The following is a 23,610-nucleotide window of genomic DNA, read 5'->3' on the forward strand; positions in this document are numbered from 1 at the left end:
TTCCTTTTCTTTTACAGCCTCCGGTTAACGTGAGTTTTGGGATTGATTTAATAAATTACCTTATGGTTTTAAACGTTGATTCATGGTTTTGTCTTGGTTTCTTTAATTGTTATCGTCCGATTAACGAGCCTGGTAGGTCGACTGTAACATATGGGGGCTCGTCCGGGATCGTTTGCGTAACCGCACTGGACGCCTCGCGGCGCCTATCTCCGCCACTCCAGATTCGGGGATCTGAACCCGACTCCCTTTCGATCGGCCGGGGGCGACGTAGGCCATCGCCCCACCCTTCCGAACGGCGTTCGCCCATCTCTTAGGACCGACTGACCCATGTTCAAGCCTGGTAGGTCGGCCGTAACACTCCTTACCATTTGCCACCTGTGTGCACTGAAAAAATAAACCAGTGTTTATACACAGCCAGGCCTGCCCAGACAAATGACTGGGCCCCTGAAAAGGTCCAGTCATTGGGCCCCCTTTACTCATACTGAACTTGTATCAATGTGCATGATGCGCTTATTCCTACATAAACACATACCCGTACACAGGGCCGGTTCTAGCCAGTTAGATTAGGGTGGGCTGCTGGAAATAATAGTGGGCAGAGATACCGACGATGCGAGCGCGCGAAGCGTGCGAGCGGAAATTTTCTGCTCTTGCAAGAGCTCTGCACCTGCTTTTTGGCACATTTACTGTAACATTTCCTTTAATGTAAGCTTTTAGACACACCAATGCTGTGGGGGGGGGGGGGGTTTACCATGATATCACTGCTACCAGAAGCTTTCCTCATCAGTATAACAACCATCTGCCACCTTCATTTAAAGGCTAAATATGTAATTTTCTAATTTTCTTAGAAAATAATAGATAAAATATACAGAATAATTTCAAAGACACCTCAAAACTTGATGAAATATCACAGTATCTCTGAATTGAAAATACACTTCTGCTAGCAGAAATACTGATATTAAGGAATTTTCCGGGCGTCTAAAGCCCTTGAAAGTTCCCTTTTTTTCCTTTCTTTTCTGGTACCCTGATTTATGTCCAGGTCCTGGCATCACTGAGCTTACTAGGTTAGCTTGCTCATCATCAATGCATGCAACGGTTTTGAGGGGGAAAAAACGACCCATGATACTTTTAGTTTTTCAATATAAAATGTGATATATTTCACCCAAGTAACAATGAATACAATGTTTTCTTTTATAGAAAGTTCTCTTCCGAATATAGCGTTCATAATAAAGGTTGGCTAAATTAGGTAATCTGCAAAAAAAAAATATATATATATATATATATATATATTTAATTTTTCTCTCTGGGGCCCCCCTGGTGGCTGGGCCCTAGAAAGCTTTCCCACTTTCTACCCCTTATGGGCGGCCCTGTACACAGCCAAGCTCTGTAAGCAGACATGTGTTAGCTACGATGGTCCGCTTTGTTTACATACCCATCTACAGAGCACAGGCTGTGTATAAATACTGGACAGGTAGCAGATCGTGAAGAGATATTGACATTAACCCTTTCATGCATGAATTATGATATCCTCAGTCTGGATTTTTTTCTCAAGTGATTTTATACTTCTTTAGGCATGAAAAGAAAAAATATAACTTCATTTTTTTTAAACACACATTTTTCAGAGTTTTACACATGTCCACTCGGGTGGACTCCATGCGTTTTGACTTCTCAATTTTGACCTTATTTATTTAACAAAACAGTGAAAAAAATTATATACTATCTGAAAACTATAAAATAATATATATTTTCAATGCCTGTTCACATATATTAACATATTCCAATACTTCAATCTAATGAAAAAGCGTGGAATAATTTTTTCAAACAAAATTTTCTATGAAAATAACAAACAACTTTTTCCTTGGTTCTCCAATTTCTCTTTTTCAGGTGTAATTCAGTAGTACAGCCTACTAACTTGTACATCACTTCATCAAAGCTATTTTTATATGAAAATTGGCATCATAGTGACACCAACTGTTTTACACATAATGGTATAATCTGGAAAAAATGTTTTTTTTTTACACAAATACTTCAAGTTGCACTCTAATAACATAAATCAATTTATTTAAAACCAAAAAGTTGCAGCAAAGTAAGCTTTTTCAAGCACAACACATCTGCAGTCATAGTACGTATATATTGAAGTCGGTGATGCATGATGTCCAATTTAGTGGACAGGTGATTAAACATAATTTCCTCCCAATGTAAAATCAATAATTGGAAATTTTAACAACTATATGACTCCTAAGATGTTACTTGTTGTTGCCATATTTTTTTTACCTGCCAGAGGCTGCTATTTTTGAAGTATTTAGAGGATATTCCTGAGCTACTCAACTTTTCTGCTCCCTGTCGGCCATCTTGGTTTTGACTAATTGTGGCTGCTCTTACAATGGTTGGCCACTGGTTGGCAATGCATTGGATGACACACAAGAGTCCACTGTAGTGGCTGATATGCAACTAGGCGATCTACACCCATGCATATTCAAGAAAACAGCTTTTGAATAGCTGTACACTGTAGTGACCACTATGCGTGAAAGGGTTAACTGATTTTTGAAAAAAATTCATTTGACAACAAGTTTTCTCCAGAATTGCTGACTCCACCTTTATGAGGCCCATATTTCATCGGATGCAAACTAAATCAAATGTTTACATTTCTAAAGGCTGGAAATATGGAATAGTTTTACTTTTTGTGCATCATGGAATCGATTCCTTCCACCTGGGGCACCTGGCATGAACACCTTAAAACATAAGAGATATTACCACCGCCATTTTAACTTTTTATCAGCCTGTCATCTACAAAACCAGGTGACACTCACCATGGAATCAGGCCAGGAGGCGCTTTTCTTCACCCTGATTTTGGATCGAGGCACCTGTCGAGACCAACCGTCCACCCAAAAAATCTCTTGTGAGCAAATGTTGCTTCTTATCAAACAGCTGCAATAGTGCGTGTGATATGATGGGTGCGATGTAAAGAAGTGTAAGAAAAAGAAAGACAAAGACTTGCTCAGGAAGTGATTTTAAAAATGTTTTTTTACTGAAGCATACATGCACAGAGGTAACAACAGAGAAAAATTTCACCAGTGAAAAAGTGTTTGAAATGGCTACAAGTACCACATTCTGTATAAAGTAATTGCTATTCAAAGATGTTGGGTAAAAAAAAAACACAACATATCTTTCCATGTTTCAATAAATAAAATTTCAGTACAATCTGACAGAAAAAAAAGCAGTAGGGGAGGACAGGGGAATGTGAGACATCGGGTAATGTGAGACACCCCCTGTATCTAGGACACGGAACACATTTTTGGTCATGTGAGATAGTTTTCAAGCCCCTCTCATTTCCCCTTAGCCATGAAAGAGAGGACCTCATTGTGATGTTGTAAGCATGTTTTTTTCACAAAAAATGTTTTTTGCATGTAAAAGTACATTTTCTTGCTGTCAACTTAATCGATTGTTGTGCCTAATCAAATTGATTCAGGTAGAAAAACTTCTATCACACATGTTGATGAACTACCAACATATGAAACCATGTGATGATGATGACTGAAGATTAGCCTGAATTGCTGAGAGAGGTAGTTTTTTCTCAAATTGTGGCAGTGGGGTAAAGTGAGACAAATGCTGTGGGGTAAGTGAGACAGTGCCTGTGCCTTCTTTTAATGAATCCATTATATTTTAGGTAGCAAGGAGACTAGTTTGAAAAGACAAAAGACAATGTGGGCTGGAGGTGGGGGTTGATGGTTGAAGGGGTGTCAGTCAGCAAGGGCATGGTTTGGCACGTATGTTTGTGGGGGACAGGAGAGTGACCTTTAACATCAATAGACTCTGTAGAAATATGTCTTTATTCAATGAATGATCCCAATAAAACAAATGCAGAAAAAAAAGACTCAAAAAGAAAAAGACAGCTGGGTCTAGTCCTGTGTTCTGAGTCCCAGGCTGTTCTAGCTGGTTCTGATTGTCCTTTGCTCTGACTCCCAGACATTAACTGGCTCTAAGGGTCTTGTGTTCTGACCCCCAGACTGTGTTTTAATCTAACTGGTTCTATCTGTCATTTGAATGTTAATTATTGAATATGAATTATATGTTGTAATATAGTGTAGAGTTACTTTCAAGTGTTTAGAAAAATATTTTGCTTAATTGACAAAACCCCATGATTCTGTTACTAGTAAGTACTATTTGAGTGATAAATCATTTTAGCTCGCTTAGAGGGGAGCAAATGTAAAAAGTGACTCAGATTACCCCGTTCTCCCCTATGTATTTAAATTGTTGGCACATGTTTGAGAACGCTTTGTGGTTCACCTGATATGATATTTTAGATTATGTAAAATTGTATTTTTTACAAGGAGATAATATGTCTGAATAAATAAATAAGGAGCTGTAAACAAGGGTAAGTAAGGTCAAGGGCTATACTGGCGGTTACATTGAAGGAAGTGAAAAATGACCCTGGTTATGTGGATAAAACTAAGATTTGCCTGATTTCCTATACAGAGCTCTACAGTGAAGGCAGCCCCATTTGCAAAGTTGTGAGCCTTGGTATGGCCATAGGGTTTGGGGCGAGTGACATCTTCTCTGTGTGGAGAGAAGTCCTTCCTCGTGAAACGTTGGTCAGGTTCAGGGCTCCTCACCAGCCAAACAGTTCACAGTTTATTCACACTCTCCGTGTAGTGTGTGCATTCTTATGAATAACACGCAACAGTCACAGTCTCTTGGGGGGGAGGGGGGAATTAAGAGATGCCCTGCTTAAAAAAACAAAAAAGAGAAGAAAAACGAGAGAGAGGGAGAGAGAGAGAGAAAGTATTAACAGTAACTCTCTGTAGTATTTTTTCTGTGATCATAAGTCTGCTGTTTCTGCTCATTCCCATTCAGACAAGCTTTAGAGAAATCACGGCAAAAGCATGCTGCTCAAAGATTGGCTTTCCTGCCTCATGCTGCGATAATGACCTTTCGATTGTGTATTTTAAATTTTCACTGTGTTCACATCAGCCATCACAAAAACATGTACAAAAACGTCTTTTTGCACTGGTGAGAATTTTTCACAGGAGATAGAAAGAGAATAAAAAAAACCCATGAAATATGATGCAAAGTGTTTAAAAGCGTGGTAGAAATATGAAATACTATATATTTCATTCAAGTCCATCACTCTCAGGCATTTGGTTTTACGTGCGAATAAAAGAGAGATGGTTGCATTCCAAGGCATGCAAGAATCTTTGGAAACATTCAGCTCATTCAAGACTCAAGCACGTGAGGGGATTTTTTTAAATCTAAACTACATACCATGTCTGCTTCTTCTGTTGTGACGGGAGGTTTAGGCAGGGACACTTCATCCTGGTCATGAGAAATAAATCAAACATAGAAGGATTTTACAGTGAAAATACCAATTGAGCAAAAACAAATTGAGATTTCCAATAAGGCCAACTTCCCCTCTTTACCTTTTCTGTATCGCCCATAGGTTGAGACAGTGGCTCTGTGGTTGTGAGGTAATGCTGGATAAGAAACATTTAAGAGACATTAAACCATCAGTCAATGTTAAAATACTGTATAAGGATGTATTAAATAGTGGAAAAGAGTAGAAATCAACCTAAAATAGGTGCTTTTCCAATTCATTCTGTATGTTGAGATCAAGGGTTGTATTTTGTTGATTACATTGGAAAGTAAATTGAATTTAGGGAAATATAGTGATTAAACTTTGAATAAACTTTGAATTCATTTTCTAATTTATTTTTATTTTTAACTTTAAATACTTCGTACTGAGTGTATTAAACACTTCCACCTGTATGTATATTAACACTGGACATCAAACATTCCTTGGCATGCATCATGGACAATAATTCACTATGTTGGTAACTTTTGTTTCCCTCTTTTCTATTCTTTGGTTATTATATCTAATCTGTTGCTACTTGGTTGTGAGTGTGTACAATACATACTAAAAAAAAGTGAAGAAAAAATATTTATGTAAACTGCTGATCACGAAAATAACTGTAGAGAAACCAAATATTATATTTGTGTCCTTTTAATCCCTCTTTGTAACACATCATACATTTAGTGTAGTTTCGGTTTCTCTGTCTGAGGAGGATGTCACAGGAAGACTGGAGTTTTCCGCCAATGTTTCTAGCTGGCCAGGGCCGTGTGTGGGTAACTGTTCCTCCTACAAATATAAAAAAGACTAAATATATTATCATTCCTCAGGTACGGCAGAGCAGCCCATAACTGAGCTCAGCTGTCACTGCTCCCTTTCTATCACTGTACAGTCATGCAACAGTGAATGAGTTGTTATTATCTTGGCGCTAACCTTTGTATCCACTGGATGGGGGAATTCATCTGTGTGGACTTCAAGCTGTACGATAGAAAACACACACACACACACACACACACACACACACACACACACACACCAAAACATGGAGCATTATTCTACATTACCAGATCCAGCTGAAACAGATGTGAGCATGCTGTTTGAGGCACATGTACCTGTCTGTTGTCTCTCCACTCCTGAGGGGCCGATGAAGGGTCATCTGGCTGAAGTTCTTCCTATTAAAGGAAAAAAATAAATAAATACATTATAACTTTAAATACTCACAAGCTACAGACAGTGGATGGCGTGCAGAGCAGATGCAGTGGGCTAACTCATTTATTCTTGATAATTAATTTGGATAGTGGGCGTATCATTAATCAAGCATTTAGTGTGGGCATGGATGAGAAGCAGCTAAAAATAGGAAAAAATAATTATAAATGTGACAAGGCTGTTGGCCACTACAACAACACCAAATCTAGAACAAAACCCACGTCATCAAGTAACTACTTTTATATTGAAAGTTTCCCACAGTCCATGAATTAGACACCACCAGCTGCCCACCTTGTAGTCGTAGCTGTAGTCTTCGCTGTTATAAAACTCCTCTGCCTCCTCTTCGTCTTGCTCATCCCCTTCACTTGTCTTTGGGTAAAGAAGGAGTGACAATTATTACAGGTCAGAATGAATCATTGGTGTCAATGGCTGGACGACGACAATGCAAAGCCATTACAAAGCATCCCGTCAATCAAAGGCTTCAAACTTGTTACGAGAAAGAAACCACAAAAAAGCACATGGACGTTGAGACAAATGCATGCTTTTAGTTCAACTAGCCACACCATGTATACAAAGACTGGTTAATAATAACTATTTGTTATATTTCTTTAAAATGTTAGTTTCTAATGATTATTTTCGTTACCTTTTAGTACAAAAGCTGTTATTTTTCTACATATGTAAGGTGTTATGTTTGCGCCATGTTAGCGTGAGCCAGTGTCAAGGGTGCAGTTGCAGGGCGAGATGGCTGTAAGTTGCATTTTTGTTAAGTAAAGACAAAGGTGTAGTTCAAGTGTTCAGGCTAAAATGTGGACCCCTTCAAGGACATTTACCAGGCGTTGTCTCTGCCTCTTATTCCGTCCTTTATTTCCTTTGCCCTGGTTAAGAAGTTCACAGTCGGAGAGAAAAAAAGATAAAGGTTTCTCATGCTTCAGACGCTGGTGATCAAGTATGAAACAATGAGTTGATACTTTAAGTTGAGGGATATATTCTAAGAGGGCAAATAAGTAGTTAATGAATATCAATAATGAATAGAACACCTTTACAGAAAGATGTTTTGGTTGTGAAGTTACTGAATGGTTGAGAGCTGTTTGTGTATGTATGTGCATGTTTCAACCCATTATTACAAATCAAATATACTTTACATTATGATGAATTGATACATTTTGAATATATTCACACTTCACATTTAATGTAAAGAGTGATTCATTAAAATTGCCTTCCTAGTTTCCTTCCTTCCAGGCAGCCACTGATTTTGAGTCATGGCAGCATTTATTAGTTTTTTTTAGGGGAGATTATTGAACTGATGTAATGTATTGCAGTGCAGTGCATTGTCTGCATGCTGGAAACACATTCTAAATTTGATTAAGAAGGAATTAAACACAAAATCAGATACTTTTTTGAGGCTTCAAAGTAAAAAATGTTAAGCTTTGATTGCTTCTCCCAAATCAGTTAATACCTGAAAGGTAGGTAGGGTGAGCTAAAACATGCAATACCAGAACGCTCCTTTGATACTATACTTTATAAGTAAGTTATAAGAGGTATTATAAGTTATCATGGACAATCAAGGAAAATAATAACACTTGTTAAGAAAAATTATGGAAGTAGTATTGTATGTTTATGTTGCACACAGTACTCCTGATGGTTTTTATTCAATGCGGGGGAAAACCCAGTCATGGATAAAACGAAGAGGTTCACCCTGGCTTTACCTTCCCACGTTCCCTATTCTTTTTCTTTTGCCCTGAGGTCTTCTTTAGAGAGTCTTCCTGAGAGAGGAGAGCAGTCTCCACCGCAGTTTCTGGGAACCCTGAAACAGTCTGACATACACAATTGACATTTAATTGGTAATCAGCAGAACAAAACACTACAAAAACACAAAACTATATCGGACACTTGAGTCTTTTGTAAGGTTTAAAAATACTACCACTTTATACTGAAAACATGGCAGAAAGTTTATTTTTCACTCTCACATCAGATGAAAAGCTAGCCAGTAATAATATAATAATAATACCATACACTGTATATAAATATTTTTTTCTGAATTCATGATAGTAAAAAGTCAGGGTAAAAAAAATTCACAGTATCAAGAACTATTCTTCTTCTCAATGCCGGATATCAAGGGAAAATTGACACAAAGATCCGACTGTGTTCAATATGACAAATGGTGAACATGTTTCATGTACTCGGCATGTTTTTAACAATTGAGTAAAATGACACATCTGAAGCGGGCATGCTTGATTGTCAGACATATTTACCTCCCGGGTCGTGGTATAATTGGAAGTAGAATTGACTGCGCTCATATTCATTTTGAGTGAAGATGCTCCATCACTGTGCCGCCCTGCCGTTTCATTTAAAGGGTCCTTCACATCAAAAGACAGAATCAGTGCATATGAGATAGAGTGCAGGTTTTTGAAACAGTGGCATCAACTTTAAGGTAAAAATATATCAGTGGCAATATCAGTATAATGATGAATATTTTTTTAATCTTCTTAGTAGGATGATGAGATGTAGGCGGACACAAGCCAAAGTGTTCTGCTCTCACAATAAAGTTGTTCTGTTACTACAAGTGTTGCTGAAGTTTGAAAATAATCAAACAAGAAGGGAGCAACAGCACCTTGTCTCTTTCAAAAATGTTCTTTTGTGCTGATCTACACACATATTGAGACCTCACAACTTTTCCTTAAAACTTTAAAGGACAATCGGGAGAAAATTCTTCTGTCATTGTCGGTATCTCAAAAACCAATAAGAGAAGTGGCAGATTACTGAATTATTATCAACAACGGCCCCAAGAAATGCACTCTTGATTGGAGAAAAATCCAGGATTTGCCTTTGGAAAGAGGATTAATACTCTCACTTTTAAGGTATATTATTTCCTTTTATTTTATGAAAAAGTCACTGGAAGACTCAAGATGGAAGTTTTAAAGTCACTCACAGTTGTCAAAGAGTCTGACAACGGCTGACCGCTCAGGCCAAACTTCTCTGAACTCTGTTGAGACAATGCGATGAGAAAACAAGTATAATAAGTTAATTTTTCACCGCACTTTAAACAATTTTTTTTTTGATCTTTTGTTAAATGACATGAAGATGAATTGGATGACTCATAACTAAAATGGTTGCTCATCAAAAAAGAGACGATGAAATGGATTAGTGAAAGTATTTTAGTTCAGGTAGAAATCACTTGGACTTTTTTTTAAACCATCGCATCCTGCAGCTGTTAACTATTCGGTTAAGGGCTGATGACTTTCAATGGTGTCTCATGAGGATGGGCCACAGAATAGCATTAGAACTTAGCCAACAACACCCTTCCTTTTTTAGACTCAATGTACCGTGTATTCAGTGATGACATTGGAGGTGTGTGTTTCCGTGTTTTCCGCTGTTCTCTTTGAGGTGTCGAGCACGCGGAGCAGCTCCTCTATTCCCTCCTGCAGCAGCCTGTCAATCAAAACCTTCAGCAGAGGCAGCTGAAAAAGAATAGAAAAAGAAGTTGTTATTGAGAAACTGTCAAACTGGGACACTGTTACCTATTTATCCACCTAATAAAAAACTCTCACAATGTCACACTCAGAGCTCACCCTTATTCCGTAGTCTTCAAACATCACTTCAATATCCTGGAGAAAAAAGAAAAGGCATTTAAAATATGAACATATTGAGCATAAATAAAGCTAAAAGTGCAACATGAGCTATTTCTACATCACCTTTATATCAGTAGATTTTCCAGGAGCTCCAGTATTGCCCTATGGGAACAATAAAGTAAGGGCAGTGAAAATAGTGTTTCCCTTTCCATTTATATGTTTTTGAGGGATAACACTGAAGTGCTACCTTTTCTCCTTTCAGGCCTATTTCTCCTTTATCACCCTGCAAAAAGAATACAAATGAGCTACAGAGACAATATTTCATTTTTTTATTTTTATGAGATTGAGTTTAAACCATTATATTCCATTTACCTTCATTCCTGGTGAACCCTGAACACACAGAAACAAAAAAGCAATCATTGGAACGTGCATCTACGATGCATGAGGTGGAGCTTGCCACTCACAGCAACCCACAATAGGAGCACTATAGTCATCTCTGACGGATTAATCAGACAAATTATGAATTGTGCCTTGCAACAGCTGAATAATGTGCCATTATTCATGAGCTATACATATCTTGAAACATATTGTGTGTGTGTGTGTAAGCATCAAACTCACAGTAGCTCCTGGAGGACCCATTGGGATTGGGAACGCTTCTCGGATTTCGTCAATGGAGGCGCCCTGAGAACGGATCAGAGTTATTAGGGGCCTGCCGCCTGCAGACAGGGCTTTGTGGAGATGCTTGAATGTTTTTCTGAAGCACCAGCAAACAGAAATTAACCAAGATAATAACTCTTGCAGGTGCAACCCGGAATTCTTCGCTTAAAGCAATAACGTTGACCCCATGAGGATTCATTACAACAACACGGTCGGTGCATTTACATGAGGTAAGTCTATGGTGATCACGCATGGATTTGATTCCTTCTGCTGTAAGTCCAGGTGTTTTCTTAGCACTAATATGAACAACTGAATACTTCTTGGGATTTCTCTGAGCACCTGCACCAGTGGCAGGGGGAGACACCAGTTGGCCTATGCTGCCATACTGAGAAATACAGAGAGTTCTGTGGAGCTGATAGGCGTATTAATCAACTTTGTGTTAACTTGTTTGGCGATGGCTACAATACAACCAACATTCATTCATATGACAAAAGAATGCACTATGGCTTTAATATTGTGTTATGCTTTCGAAAGAAGATTTGAAATAGGAAATCTGCTTCCCTGTTTAATAAATCACTGACAATGTAAAGTGATTATTTTTTACCTCTGAAGTGACGAGCATCTGCCGACCAGGCAAACCTGGAAGTCCTTGTTCCCCTTTGCCACCCTGTGAAGGAAACAAATGCTCTAATGTTTCAGCCTGAACTTTCTCATAAATAATATTGGTTTATCTTTTAATCTTTCAGCTGCTTACATTTGCACCTGCGTCCCCCTTGTCTCCCTGAAATGAGGCGGAAAACAGTTAACACGCATATTCATAAAATTGGTTTTGAAATGTTTTAGCAGGTTGTAGCTAATACATTAAAAATACCTTCTTCCCGTCATCTCCTTTTGTTCCTCTATCTCCCTGTGAGAAGGAAACCCATTTCCAATTGTGGTCATTCAACTTAAAAATAGCAACACAGTTTGAACATCGGAGTGCAGGCTGCAAAGTGCTATAATGAAAATAATCCTCACATCTTTTGCTGGCAGGCCCCTCTTCCCATCAATGCCAGGTTTCCCCTGTAGAGCAGAGGAAATATCTTCAGATTATCATGACCGTCGCTAAGAGAAAAAACGTTTAAAGGATGGATTGGTTAATGTTAGAGCCGCGGGTTGCCATGTTTCACAGAGATACTCACTGGTGTTCCCGGTAACCCAGGGATTCCAGCAATCCCAGCCCTGCCTTGGTCTCCTTTATCTCCCTTCTGTTCACATGCATACGTACAAAAACACATAAAAATAAATAACGTCCAAACAAATAATATGTGTCTAAGGTAATTGTAATGAAGTAAATACAATTATTTCTGCACATTTTCCATTTATGTGACAAATTATTAACAGCTCCTGCGGGATTTCTATATAATTAAAAAAAAAAAATCCTTGCATGTTGACTGATGTCTTAACACAAACAGAATAAAAAAACAAAAACATTGGTGCACCTACCGGACCAAGCGCTCCCTTCTTTCCTTGGTCACCCTGCAGTTATGAAAAAAACCTTGTCAGTTAACAAATTGTGAATGAGCGATGACCAATGCAATTCACATGGACAGATTTCTATATTACAATTAAAACTGTGTTGTTTTACCTTCCCTCCTGGTCTCCCTGGTAAGCCATCGAATCCATCTCTTCCAGAACCCCCCTGCCAAGCAAACATTTTCATATTTCAACACATACACATTTTTAAACAAGCATAAAAGTTCTGCCAATGCAAACAGTAGAACAACAAATGCAATTTAATATGACAAACCAGAGATGATCCTGGTAACCCAGGTTTCCCCTCTGAACCCTGCAGAAAGGGAGAGAAATATTGAAATATTTGGGTGACTCAAGAGAGCTTTATTATCATTTTCTGTTACAAAGGTTTGACAGATGCCAAATTAGTTTAGAGATAATACAAATAACAAAAGTATCAACTATAGCTAGAAAATGATCAAGTTCACGGTCACTTTTAGGCCACACATTTGTTTTAAAAAAATACATTATTTTAGATATTTTTTAAACAAAACAAAAACACACAACCGAAAAAGTGAACACACAAATGTGTGACATGTGACAGCAGCAAGTGATACTCACTCTAAGTCCAGGCAGACCTGTTTCTCCTCTCAGTCCGGGCTGACCAGGCTCTCCTGATTCACCCTGAAGGAAAGGAAAAGGAATGGTGAGAAATTTCAATTTCCTGATAAAAATAAAAATAATCACTGAATAAAATAAAATAAAGCATGTTGCATGTAATACTTCCAGCTACCTTAATCACTCTGGTAAGTACGTTGCTGTCTGTAGAGATCTTGTAGGACAAAAAAAAGATAAATCAAAAGTTAACTTTTTTTATTTGACACGTTCTCTCGGCTGAATGAGAACAAAAATTTGGTGTAGGTTTTTTTCTTTGTTCTTTACAAGCTTTGTTTCAACCAATGCCCTGATGGCTGAACTGATGAGTCAGATATGATAATAGAGGGTTTGTTTACTTGTACTCCCGGAGGTCCAGGTTTTCCCTTTGTGATCAAAAGAAGAGCACAAGGGCGACACAGTTAAAAATCTCAAATGTCACACTGCTAAACACATATCCATATTTGCAACACAAAGGGAGGGAAAGTAGACCCATTGAAGGGTGGCACACACAAAAGCCACATTTAATTACTGATTTTTATTATCGAATTGGAAATAATAAATTCACAGGATGATAGCAGGTTGTGAAGATGTGAAACAGTGACTGACGCAGAAGAGTGATCAGAGGGCGTCAATTCAGGAGAAACAATAAACAGGCGCATCAGAGAGAGACAGAGAAAGAAAGAAAGAGAGAGAGAGAGAGAGAGAGAGAGAGAGAGAGAGAGAGAGAGATGGTGGTGAATACAAACCTGCGCTCCTTTGTCGCCTTTCTTTCCATCAATACCCTTCAGAAAAATAAAAAAATGACAGGTTATTTTTAAGCATTGCGGTTTAATCTGAATTATCCCAGTTATTTATTTACATTAACTCAACAAAATAAACCAAAAGGTAAGGTTTTGTTCAATAGAGACGTTACTAACGCAGAGTATTAATCAAAATAATATTCATTTAAGTCGTATGCTTTTAATGAATTTTCAAAGAACCTACGAGCAGGCCAGGCGTCCCATGATCTCCTTTCTCTGCTGGGTCCCCTGGTCGCCCTGGTAACCCCAGTGGACCCTGATCAACATAAACAAAGCAATTAAAACACTTGCACTTGTTTGAGAAACCGTGTATGATTTCCGTATCGTGCACTGTGGTGCAGGAGTCTTGGCAGACCGCAGTGTGACAGCATCGGCTTAAGAAAATAAAAAAAGTGGCAACGTTCAGCTTAAGAGTCCTTAAACTGGAGGTTGGAAATGAGGAGACTTTGAAATGCAATATAAACAGCAAATTAAACAATACCACAGTGCATTGCATACAGATTTTACTACAAAGGTGACTTTTTAAAATATGATTCTTTTCATAACTCCTTTTAATAACATTTCTTCCTTTAGACTTGAAAACACTAAAGTAATACCCTTATTCCTCTGTCACCAGGCTCTCCAGGCGGTCCTAGTTCACCCTGTGATAGATAAAAGTGACGTCATCACTTACAGTTAGTAATGTTAGCACATCATTGTATTGATTAAATCATAATTTGGTGAACAACAAAAACAAACCTAAGCATCAAGTAACCATGCTGACTTTACCTTAGTTCCTTGGTCTCCTCTAGTTCCAGGTAAACCCTACACACAAAGTCAACAGTAAATGTCACCAATATTACAATGTCAATACCTAGACATATATCTGCAAATACTGTATATACAGTGTATATCTAAATTTTCTTCACTTTTACATATCAACGACATAGCCTAAGGCATATTCTAATGATGTCTTTTGTTTTAATTAATACTTTGAATTTCCTACTGAGAAAATGTTGTCAAAAGAAAAACTACATGAAAAGAGAATACATCCCACCAACTTGTATCATTGCTGGAACAGCAACTCAGGATTTACTTACATCTTTACCTCTTAATCCCGGTTCTCCAGGGTTGCCAATTAACCCAAGGCTCCCTTTGTCGCCTTTAAAGCCATCCTGTCCCTGGGGAAAAACACATGACTCCTCTTTTAGTAACATCAACAGCCTTGGTAAAAAAAAAAAATAATAATAAGTTTAATAAATAAATAAAAACAAAAGTTTCATGGATTTTCATAGTTGCACTGGAAGTTTCTATTATAATTTCACCTAAATAACACAAAATACCTAGATAATGCAAGCAGTATTAAATCAGTTTATATAGCCACTTGGGGGAAATGGATCTATTTGTGCAAACGTAAAAGTCATATTTGTGATCTTTGTTTTGGTCTCCACCAACCACTGAGAGAAATAAAAGGCTATTTAGTTGCCAAATGTTCCTCTGTGTTCATCTGATGCTTACTATTTCTGTATTTCATCTCACATAGTAATTTGACCCATCACTAACACAACAATATTATACGGAGCAGCGTTAAGCAAAGTTGTCAGTATACACTTACTTTTGGTCCTGGTTTTCCGGACAAACCAACATTTCCCTGTGAATGGGAAAGAAAATATGACAACACATAAATAAAATAGCAATCAACAGCTATTTTCTGCATCAAGGTTGTTGTTAAATGAATGATTTAACATTGTATGGTGGTGACTCACCCTCTCGCCATTTTCTCCCTTTGGACCCTGCTGTCCTGGAATCCCAAAACCAGGGCTACCCTGCATACGTCAAACCAAAGAAAAATCTTTATATAGGCCTACACTTATTTTACCGGAAGTGCACATATATACGGTATTTCTCGTTACTTACCTTCTCTCCTTTGCCTCCTTGTGCACCCTTTATTCCCTGGGGGCCTGTGAGGCCGATTGGACCGATGTCTCCCTGACAAACAGAAGAACACATGCACAGATTCATGCACACGTACACAGGACATCAATGGTGAGTGGTTCACCACACCAAACTATCGCAACAATTTCAAAACAAAACCGATCACTTTAAATGGCACCCTGTGGACCAAGATGAAAGAAGTCATATCCAACGGAGCATTCAGTCCCACAGCAAAAGCGAATGAGAGAAAATCTTAATTGTGTTTGATAAGTATGACCCAAAGGACTGATACTGAGTGTGCAAGAATACCCCCAACAATTAATCAACAATGTCTCGACTCTCGACAGAATCAAACATTAAGGGTATCACTTGGCCATGGCTGACTGACTTATGACAGTATAAGACATATGTGAGGTTGTGAGAAAATATAACAATCTAACGAGAAGCCCATAGATTTTGTCCCTGGTTCAAATCTTTGGATTGATTGGGAAAAACCTATCAACGGAGTATAACTTATTCTCCCGTCAACACCTTCTCACACCCTGAATCTGTAGTGAGGCATGAGTGACCTAATTGGTTGAGTAAAACCCCAGTAGGTGCACACAAAGAACTAATATGTAAACAACGAAATGAAATCGAGACCAAGGTTTAATTATTTAACTTTAAACCTGGTCTGGTACGTGTCGGTGTCAACAGGGGAAAACTCTATATGCTGATGATATAACGCTGAAATCTGGTAATGTGACATTCAGGTGAGATTGATTTTTCACCTGCTGTTTCATAGGCCAAGAATTAACTCAATGAGCTGAACTGAAACTTAATTTCAAAAGTATAAACAGGCAATAATTATTACTGGATGTTCAGCAAATAAGTATGAGCTGTTTTTTTTTCAATTTCAAGGATCCTTCATACTACTAAGTATGGAGAGTTGAATTTCTTTTTAGTGTATGTCTCATTATTTAATTACATTTCTTTAAGGCTCAAACCTACAAATAGGTAACACACATTATAAGGTACTCTTTCTCTTAAAGGTCCTGGGTTTTTTCTTTACTTTTTTTCCCGATTTGCTTCTTGAAAAATATATATATTTTTTTTAAAGTAGGTAAGTTGTAGTGATTTCAAATAAGAGGTGTGTAAAAACAATACTGGCGCCAAGGCGTTGCATACAGTCAAAGAAAAGCTTTTTCCAGATTGAATGGAAATGGCACCCTTACCCTGACACCCTTTTTTCCAGTTGGGCCAATTATCTGTTGAAAGGAAAGGAATACTGGTTATTGAGGATCTAGTGCTTTTATTTATAAGATTCAATAGTTCAGGAGTTAAATAGAGTCTTCTTACACCCTTGGCAGGATCTCCAGGAATTCCTCTTGGACCTGTATCTCCTTTTAACCCCAATGGCCCAGTGTGTCCCTGGAAAAATTAAGGTGAACAAAAATATTTCTGTCTGAACTTCAACAGCTGTTTATTTATATTTAATGTAAACAGACAAATAGAAAGAAATTGTACTTAAATATCATATGCCATCATAAATTGAAAAAATACTGTTTAAACAATAATCATCATTCCCAAATAATGTCTGTTAAAGCACTTTGTCAATTGTTATATTTGAAAAACTGTATTACAAAATATGAAAAGATGGCCCCTCATGGCATCTTTTTTTCTCTCTTCCAAGGTACTTTTGCTGCCTCAAATTAAAAATCAGTGATGCAGGATGATGGCCCATTTGCAAAAGATTACCCACTGAGGTTTGACAATTTGGCTCATGATGGTATGTAATCACCACCATCTCTGACTCCAATAGAGCTTAATATTGGAAGCCCAGAACAAAATGGCTTCCTCATTTGTTCCTTTAGCAATTGAAACTGTCTGGACATTAGGAAACCGTTATTAAATAGTCTATCACCAGCTTTTCAAGACACTTTACACTACAGACTTGGTCCCAAAAACATAAATTGCATCTGCCTTAGGGGCTTTCTTTGTAATCAAAAACAAATTAGAGAGCGTATTTTAATATGCTCAGGTGCGTAAGCGGAAGCAATTATGATTTTAGTTTAGAAGGGCATAATGATGTGCTCCAGTGTGCAGGCAGTATCCAATGTATATATACAGTGTGTGTATATACATTTTTTTATTTAAATTTTTGTCCAGTATATTTTGTCTGAGCACTTTCAAATGTCAACCTGAAGTATATAAAAATGCATGTATATTATCAATTTAGGCCACATCTTTCAAGATATAATCCTCACTCACTGAGGGTCCTTGTGTTCCTACTGGTCCCATCTCTCCTCGGTCTCCCTGAAAAGACAAATATGTATTTGTAAAATCCACACTGAAAACTGAACCAATACACATTCACTTTCACAAACACACATATTTATTCTGGTGCCAATCCTTAACCTGTCTCTTAGCTTAATGAAATGAATTATTTTACCTTATCATATTAAAGGAAATAGTTTTAAATGAATAAAGAGAAAGTAGAAATGGTTTTGGGGTGAACTCACCTTGTCTCCTAGCTCCCCTTTGAATCCCTTCTTTCCCTGCAAGTAAAAAAATAAAATCACTATAGCTTTGAATCCTGTCGGCACTGATTCTTAACCAATAATAACCTTAGTTAAAGTAGCTACGAGGAACTTTTAAATATTTCTGTATAATTGTATGTATAATATTTCTGAAAAATGTTCATCTGGTAATCATAAATTACATGTAACAGCAAACAAAGACCATCAGTGAAAAGAATGCTATTTTGATATAGTTTTTCTTAATGCAAGGCACGCTCACCCAGGAACAACAGCTGGCGTAGTAAAAACACTAGCGCTTTTGTCCAAAGGGGCCGCTATAATTAACACAAACTGAAAGTTCCTCGGAGCACCTTTAAGTAGGTTTGGTTTAATCCCATTGGACTAAACTGCACACAATTGATTATATGTATTTGAGGGTAAAATATGCAAGAACTCATGCTGTGCGACTGAATAGGAGACAATGATGAAGTGCACACCCGAAGTCCGATGATTCCTTGGATACCCTGCTCTCCAAGATCACCCTTAAGAGAAAAATGACATAGAAAATATTATTCCACAAAGACATTCCACACAGACACATTATCTTGTGTTCAAATGCTTTTTTCATGTTTTTTACCTTTGGGCCAACTGGTCCCGTTAAGCCAATATTTCCCTGCAAAACAGCAGTTCAAACATTAAAACGAAAATTGGATTTGATACTGATACATCCAGAGGAATCCCATTAATTAACAATAATGTGACAGTCCCATAAAACAATTATCTTATTGTTCTCATTAATATAGTATTCAAACTAAGTTATCAAAGTATGTGATGCTATGGATGCTGACGACTCTAGTAGTAGATTTCCCCCCTCCTCCCCCATTTAAGTTGTTGCGTTCACCTTCTCTCCCCGCTCTCCGCGAGGACCTTGAATACCTTGTATGCCAATCCCTTCTTCACCCTGCAAAGAAGGATTTTTAATCAGGCCATAATAACTTGTATTCATGTATTTTTTGTAAACTGTGTAACGTTTTTACCTTATCTCCTTTCTGACCTGGAAATCCTGTCACCCCATCAATGCCAATGGGACCAGGCAAACCTGCAATTCCCTACAGTAGTTTGAATATGTGTGTGTACATAAGAGTTTGTGTGTGTGAGAGACATAAACAAACGAGAGAGAGAGAGAGAAAAAAATATCTAAATCTGCAGAATTTCTTTTTCAGATGCCAACACTTTCATTTGTGTTATGCAATGTCTTCTCCCAGCTCGAACAATGTTATCAGCTATTTCCTTACATCTCTTCCAGTCTCTCCCTTGTCTCCATTTGCGCCCTGCTTCCCACGTAAACCCTTTAAGAAAAATAATGAAATAAAGTATTATCAGATAAAAAATGAAACATTGCATATTTTATGATAATACTATCTGATCATAAATGCATTACAAATAATATGCAACTAGACATAATGTATGATGTGTGGTACTAACGCTGTAAATGAAACCTTTTTTATAAGGCTAATAAATGGCCGCTTTCATACTTACTTTTTCTCCTGGCACTCCAGAATCTCCCTACATGGTAAATAAAGAGAGAGAATAAAGCTTTGGTTGAAACATGTTTATAAGCATTTTTTGAAACTTCACACTAAATACCGTAGGCAAGTCTTACATTCCCTTACTTTTTTACTTATTATTCTTATATATATTATTTTTGAAGCTCAAACATGTCTGCATTACCTAAAACATTTCATATCATAAACAGTGAGCCGTTGTTATCATGTGTTACCTTGACAGATATTCCTGGTAACCCCGTTGGTCCTGGCCGGCCGGGTATGCCTGGAGCTCCGTTGATCCCTGATGTACCAGGAGGGCCATGTGGTCCCTGTAACATGCAATCAATAATATTTTAGTTTTCCTGAAGTTCAAAATGAAATAATTAAATAATAAAACACTTTTAAAATGTGTTTTCTCACTGAAGATCCTGGCTCTCCTTTCCGTCCAGGAACAAAATTTGCGTCGGCGCCAGCCATCACATATCCAGGCTCTCCCTAAAGTGGAAACACAAATTAATTTCCATTCCTTGCTGTTTTTGTTGTTGTTGTTATAGCACTGTAATCCCTTTCAGCATAGTAGATAAATCCAGCTGACAACTGTGATATTAGCTCAAATCTTTGCAGAAAGAAATCAGTTTGAATGCAATGCATGTGCTGAACTTACTCTCTCTCCTCTCTGTCCCTTTGGACCGGTGTATCCAGGTATACCCTGCCATAGAAAGAGACAGGATGAGTGATTATTAGATGAACATATATTTGTTACATGTAACCACAATGTTTCTCCCAAGTAAAGTTAAGTCAATGTTATATATAAAGTATATTAGCCAACATCACAAATTTGCCTCCATGGGCTTCAAAGTCGATTTTAAAATTCAACTTCCTGTCTGGTGTTAAAGGACAAAATAAAAGTTGCTCAGTGCAGATATATTACATGTATTACATGTCTACATTATTTTAGCAATCTTCCTTGAATTAAGTTTTGATACTTTATTTATTCACATCCAGAAAATGGGCATCAAAATAATATATCAGTTTTAAAAAGCTAACCTAACCCAAACCCAAAGGTTTTTTTTTTTTTTTACATGTATTTGTCATTTCATTCTTACCAAATCACCTGCAACGCCTGGAGGCCCCTAGAATAAAATAAAAAAATCTGAATCAGACCAAATAGAGTACACTTGTGAGTCAATGTGAAGTTCTGTTTTTTTTCTGAAGTTCATTACCCGTTGGCCTCCAGAACCTGGGGGGCCGGTCCTTCCTGGTCGCCCTGGTAACCCAGGGACACCATCTGTTCCAGGAGGTCCCTGTCATATTAAAATATTATGGTCTGTGCTGGTAAACAAAGTATTCAACATACACACACTCATCCCACACAGTCACAGCAGGGTTATGAGAGATATCAAAAAAGGCATAACAGCAATAATATGAAATAGTGGACATATACAGCAGAGCAGTTGTGTGAACATTTACTGTAAATGTCTAGGAATAAATAACAGACTGCAGGTCACCTCTTGCTGCAATGACTAGGAGCCAATAACTAAGCTTTTCACCCATCTTATACTTGTACAATTGAGATGTAACAATAAAAGGTGCATCTTGAATCTCTTGAACCTTGAACCCCTATCAAACAATTTAGAAATGTCACCTCATTGCAAATTAGTGAAATTGTATTAAAACTTTTCAGAAAAAAAAGTGCTGCGAGACAAATCTAGCAGCACCCTTGGCTTTCTGGATTGAACAAAGGGAAAAAGTGTAATCAGCTTTAAAGCAGATTACAGCTAAACAGACAGCAGATGATGATCACAATGGTGCTTGTTTGTATTGCATGTGTTTGTGTGTGTTCATTCTCACCCTTTCTCCCTTTTCTCCTTTGGAAGAAGTGAAAGGATCATTGTGTCCAGGGATTTTCCTAAAACTCTAATTGAACAAACAAACAATAGGAGTACAGGTTATTCTAAAATTCAAATTGAAGGTGGAGTCAGCGATTCTGTTGAATCACTTTTTGTCAAAATCAGTGAATATCTCCTCACAATCCGCTACCTGTGTGTGCATTGAAAAAAATATATCTGGGGTTAATACACTGGCTAGGCTCTATAAGTTGAAAACGAAGGAGGTCCACCATAGCTAGAATCATGCCATTTTACAGAGCCTATAAACTGTGTATTGACACTGGATTTATGAGCGAACAAACAGTACGGACAAGTAGTGGACTGTGACAAGTCATTCACTGATTCTGACAATAAATGTTTTTGACAACAAGCATTCTCCAGAATCAGACTTCACCTTTAATTATCAAAATAATCAAGTAAATTTCACAGCACTAAGGGATTCACTTATTAAGAATCAACATACCAGACCTCCGAAACCAGAACCATCTCCCTGAAACAGTCAGAATCATGAAAATAAATAACACTGCTTTAAAATATGTACTTCTAAATCAATTTCATAATTCATTCATTTCATTTGACTCACCCTTTCCCCTTTCTGGCCCTGGATAAACAGATAAGGAATATGATTAATAATAAAACTCATGAATCAAAGCATTGTTAACGTGACCAATAGATAGAGATACAGATAAACATCCGTGCAATCAGTGAAATTCAAACCAGGATGCGAATGATGAAAGAGACCCATAATAGGCAGTAACAATGTCTATGTGTGTTTATAATGGATTGTCTTGTATTAGGGTGATTTGTAGCCTCTCACACATTAGGTTGCACTATAGCTGAGAGTGATGACGGCAACCATGATGTCTAAAATGACAGGGGTTTGGAAGAAGGAGGATTTTGTTATTTTCAGAGTAACAGACCTTCACACACTGGGAAGAGCAGGGACCCTCAGGCTTTACCGGCACCTCTGGGTCTCCAGTCGGGGTGTCCAGCTGATGGAACTAAACACGTGAAAATGAGGAACAATTGCATTCATTAGTACCTATCGGTCAAAAGATAACATGTGGACAGCTGACACAAAGTAAAACAAAGTGGGCAGAGATGGCCGTGTAATAGAGCTGCGTTCATTTCAGCTGACGTCAAAGCTGAAGTCAAGACTGCTGGAGTGTTTCCACCTACAGAGTCCTTGTGAGTCAATTAAAAAAAAGGGATTCGATTTTTCATTTATATAACAGGGGGTCACTATTCATGCCGAACCATTTGCATTTGAGGTGGTTGGAACGACCTTTACTAAATGTCTTTTAGGTGCATTTACTTTCCATGTACAACTTTAGTATAGTGAGTATTGAACTTTAATCACATAAAAAAAGTTTGGTTTACTTAACATGTATGAATATATGAGGTTATTAGAAATATACTTTATCCATATCTCAACAAATAATAAAAATAATGAGAGGGACTATATTTTTTTGCTTTGTTTTGTGTCTTGCCTCGTCGTCCATTTTGAACTCGGAGAGGAGCTCCTCACTGCAGATACTGTTGATAAATTCCCTCTCAATGGAAGGGAAATCATCAAAGGTCGGTGAGTAGAAGATGTTTCTGTAGTTGGCGGGCGCGGCGATTTTATGCAGCTCATCAATGTCTGCATTGGCAACTCCAACTGCCATGACGCTGACACCTGGGGAGAAACACATTCACATCATGATAATCCATGCGGCACTTTTCAATCTTGTTTATTACATTTCAATTAAAGGGGCACTATGGAACTTTCAGAAATTCCTTCTAAGTAGTGGCACCAGTGGAGGTAAAGTGAGTGTGATTGGACAGTCATAATGATGGTGGTAATTTTTAATAAGTTGTAGTTTTACTAACGTATGATTCATGATAACAACTGCTGTGGCTGTTGTGGCTAGCCAGTTGAGCTTCTTTCTCTCTTTATGTGCGGAACACGCTCAGGTACGTGCAGAAATGTACTTAAAAGTGGACCACTAAAAGCAAACGCTCTGCTATCTCCACATTGACATTGTCTTTTGCCAAA

At 37.7% G+C, this 23,610-nt stretch overlaps 1 protein-coding gene across 1 annotated transcript in view; it reads right to left on the reverse strand.

Moving 5' to 3' along the window:
• col7a1l (collagen type VII alpha 1-like) overlaps nt 1-23,610 on the reverse strand; it is a 60,067-nt gene that overhangs the window by 13,565 nt on the left and 22,892 nt on the right. The window contains exons 25-81 of the mRNA XM_080051145.1: nt 23,063-23,250; nt 22,493-22,573; nt 22,156-22,173; nt 22,036-22,062; nt 21,535-21,600; nt 20,907-20,987; nt 20,790-20,816; nt 20,348-20,392; nt 20,104-20,178; nt 19,917-20,012; nt 19,676-19,702; nt 19,432-19,485; nt 19,174-19,245; nt 19,038-19,097; nt 18,774-18,809; nt 18,634-18,678; nt 18,140-18,175; nt 17,889-17,933; nt 16,977-17,048; nt 16,853-16,885; nt 15,621-15,692; nt 15,470-15,529; nt 15,319-15,354; nt 14,804-14,884; nt 14,493-14,528; nt 14,321-14,365; nt 13,909-13,980; nt 13,671-13,706; nt 13,281-13,307; nt 13,061-13,099; nt 12,889-12,951; nt 12,563-12,601; nt 12,401-12,454; nt 12,259-12,291; nt 11,955-12,020; nt 11,791-11,835; nt 11,645-11,680; nt 11,528-11,554; nt 11,378-11,440; nt 10,735-10,797; nt 10,489-10,506; nt 10,364-10,399; nt 10,240-10,278; nt 10,117-10,152; nt 9,871-10,005; nt 9,477-9,530; nt 8,800-8,904; nt 8,254-8,361; nt 7,378-7,422; nt 6,839-6,916; nt 6,454-6,513; nt 6,275-6,319; nt 6,023-6,130; nt 5,415-5,468; nt 5,260-5,310; nt 2,808-2,861; nt 2,676-2,729 (exon numbers count right to left, since the gene is read on the reverse strand). Of these exons, the coding sequence (XP_079907271.1) occupies nt 2,676-2,729; nt 2,808-2,861; nt 5,260-5,310; nt 5,415-5,468; nt 6,023-6,130; nt 6,275-6,319; nt 6,454-6,513; nt 6,839-6,916; nt 7,378-7,422; nt 8,254-8,361; nt 8,800-8,904; nt 9,477-9,530; nt 9,871-10,005; nt 10,117-10,152; nt 10,240-10,278; nt 10,364-10,399; nt 10,489-10,506; nt 10,735-10,797; nt 11,378-11,440; nt 11,528-11,554; nt 11,645-11,680; nt 11,791-11,835; nt 11,955-12,020; nt 12,259-12,291; nt 12,401-12,454; nt 12,563-12,601; nt 12,889-12,951; nt 13,061-13,099; nt 13,281-13,307; nt 13,671-13,706; nt 13,909-13,980; nt 14,321-14,365; nt 14,493-14,528; nt 14,804-14,884; nt 15,319-15,354; nt 15,470-15,529; nt 15,621-15,692; nt 16,853-16,885; nt 16,977-17,048; nt 17,889-17,933; nt 18,140-18,175; nt 18,634-18,678; nt 18,774-18,809; nt 19,038-19,097; nt 19,174-19,245; nt 19,432-19,485; nt 19,676-19,702; nt 19,917-20,012; nt 20,104-20,178; nt 20,348-20,392; nt 20,790-20,816; nt 20,907-20,987; nt 21,535-21,600; nt 22,036-22,062; nt 22,156-22,173; nt 22,493-22,573; nt 23,063-23,250 (3,257 nt within the window). The remainder of the gene's footprint in view (nt 1-2,675; nt 2,730-2,807; nt 2,862-5,259; nt 5,311-5,414; nt 5,469-6,022; nt 6,131-6,274; nt 6,320-6,453; nt 6,514-6,838; nt 6,917-7,377; nt 7,423-8,253; nt 8,362-8,799; nt 8,905-9,476; nt 9,531-9,870; nt 10,006-10,116; nt 10,153-10,239; nt 10,279-10,363; nt 10,400-10,488; nt 10,507-10,734; nt 10,798-11,377; nt 11,441-11,527; nt 11,555-11,644; nt 11,681-11,790; nt 11,836-11,954; nt 12,021-12,258; nt 12,292-12,400; nt 12,455-12,562; nt 12,602-12,888; nt 12,952-13,060; nt 13,100-13,280; nt 13,308-13,670; nt 13,707-13,908; nt 13,981-14,320; nt 14,366-14,492; nt 14,529-14,803; nt 14,885-15,318; nt 15,355-15,469; nt 15,530-15,620; nt 15,693-16,852; nt 16,886-16,976; nt 17,049-17,888; nt 17,934-18,139; nt 18,176-18,633; nt 18,679-18,773; nt 18,810-19,037; nt 19,098-19,173; nt 19,246-19,431; nt 19,486-19,675; nt 19,703-19,916; nt 20,013-20,103; nt 20,179-20,347; nt 20,393-20,789; nt 20,817-20,906; nt 20,988-21,534; nt 21,601-22,035; nt 22,063-22,155; nt 22,174-22,492; nt 22,574-23,062; nt 23,251-23,610) is intronic.

The sequence above is a fragment of the Ammodytes marinus genome, assembly GCF_949987685.1.
Source record: "Ammodytes marinus genome assembly, chromosome: 22".
Taxonomy (NCBI): domain Eukaryota; kingdom Metazoa; phylum Chordata; class Actinopteri; order Uranoscopiformes; family Ammodytidae; genus Ammodytes; species Ammodytes marinus.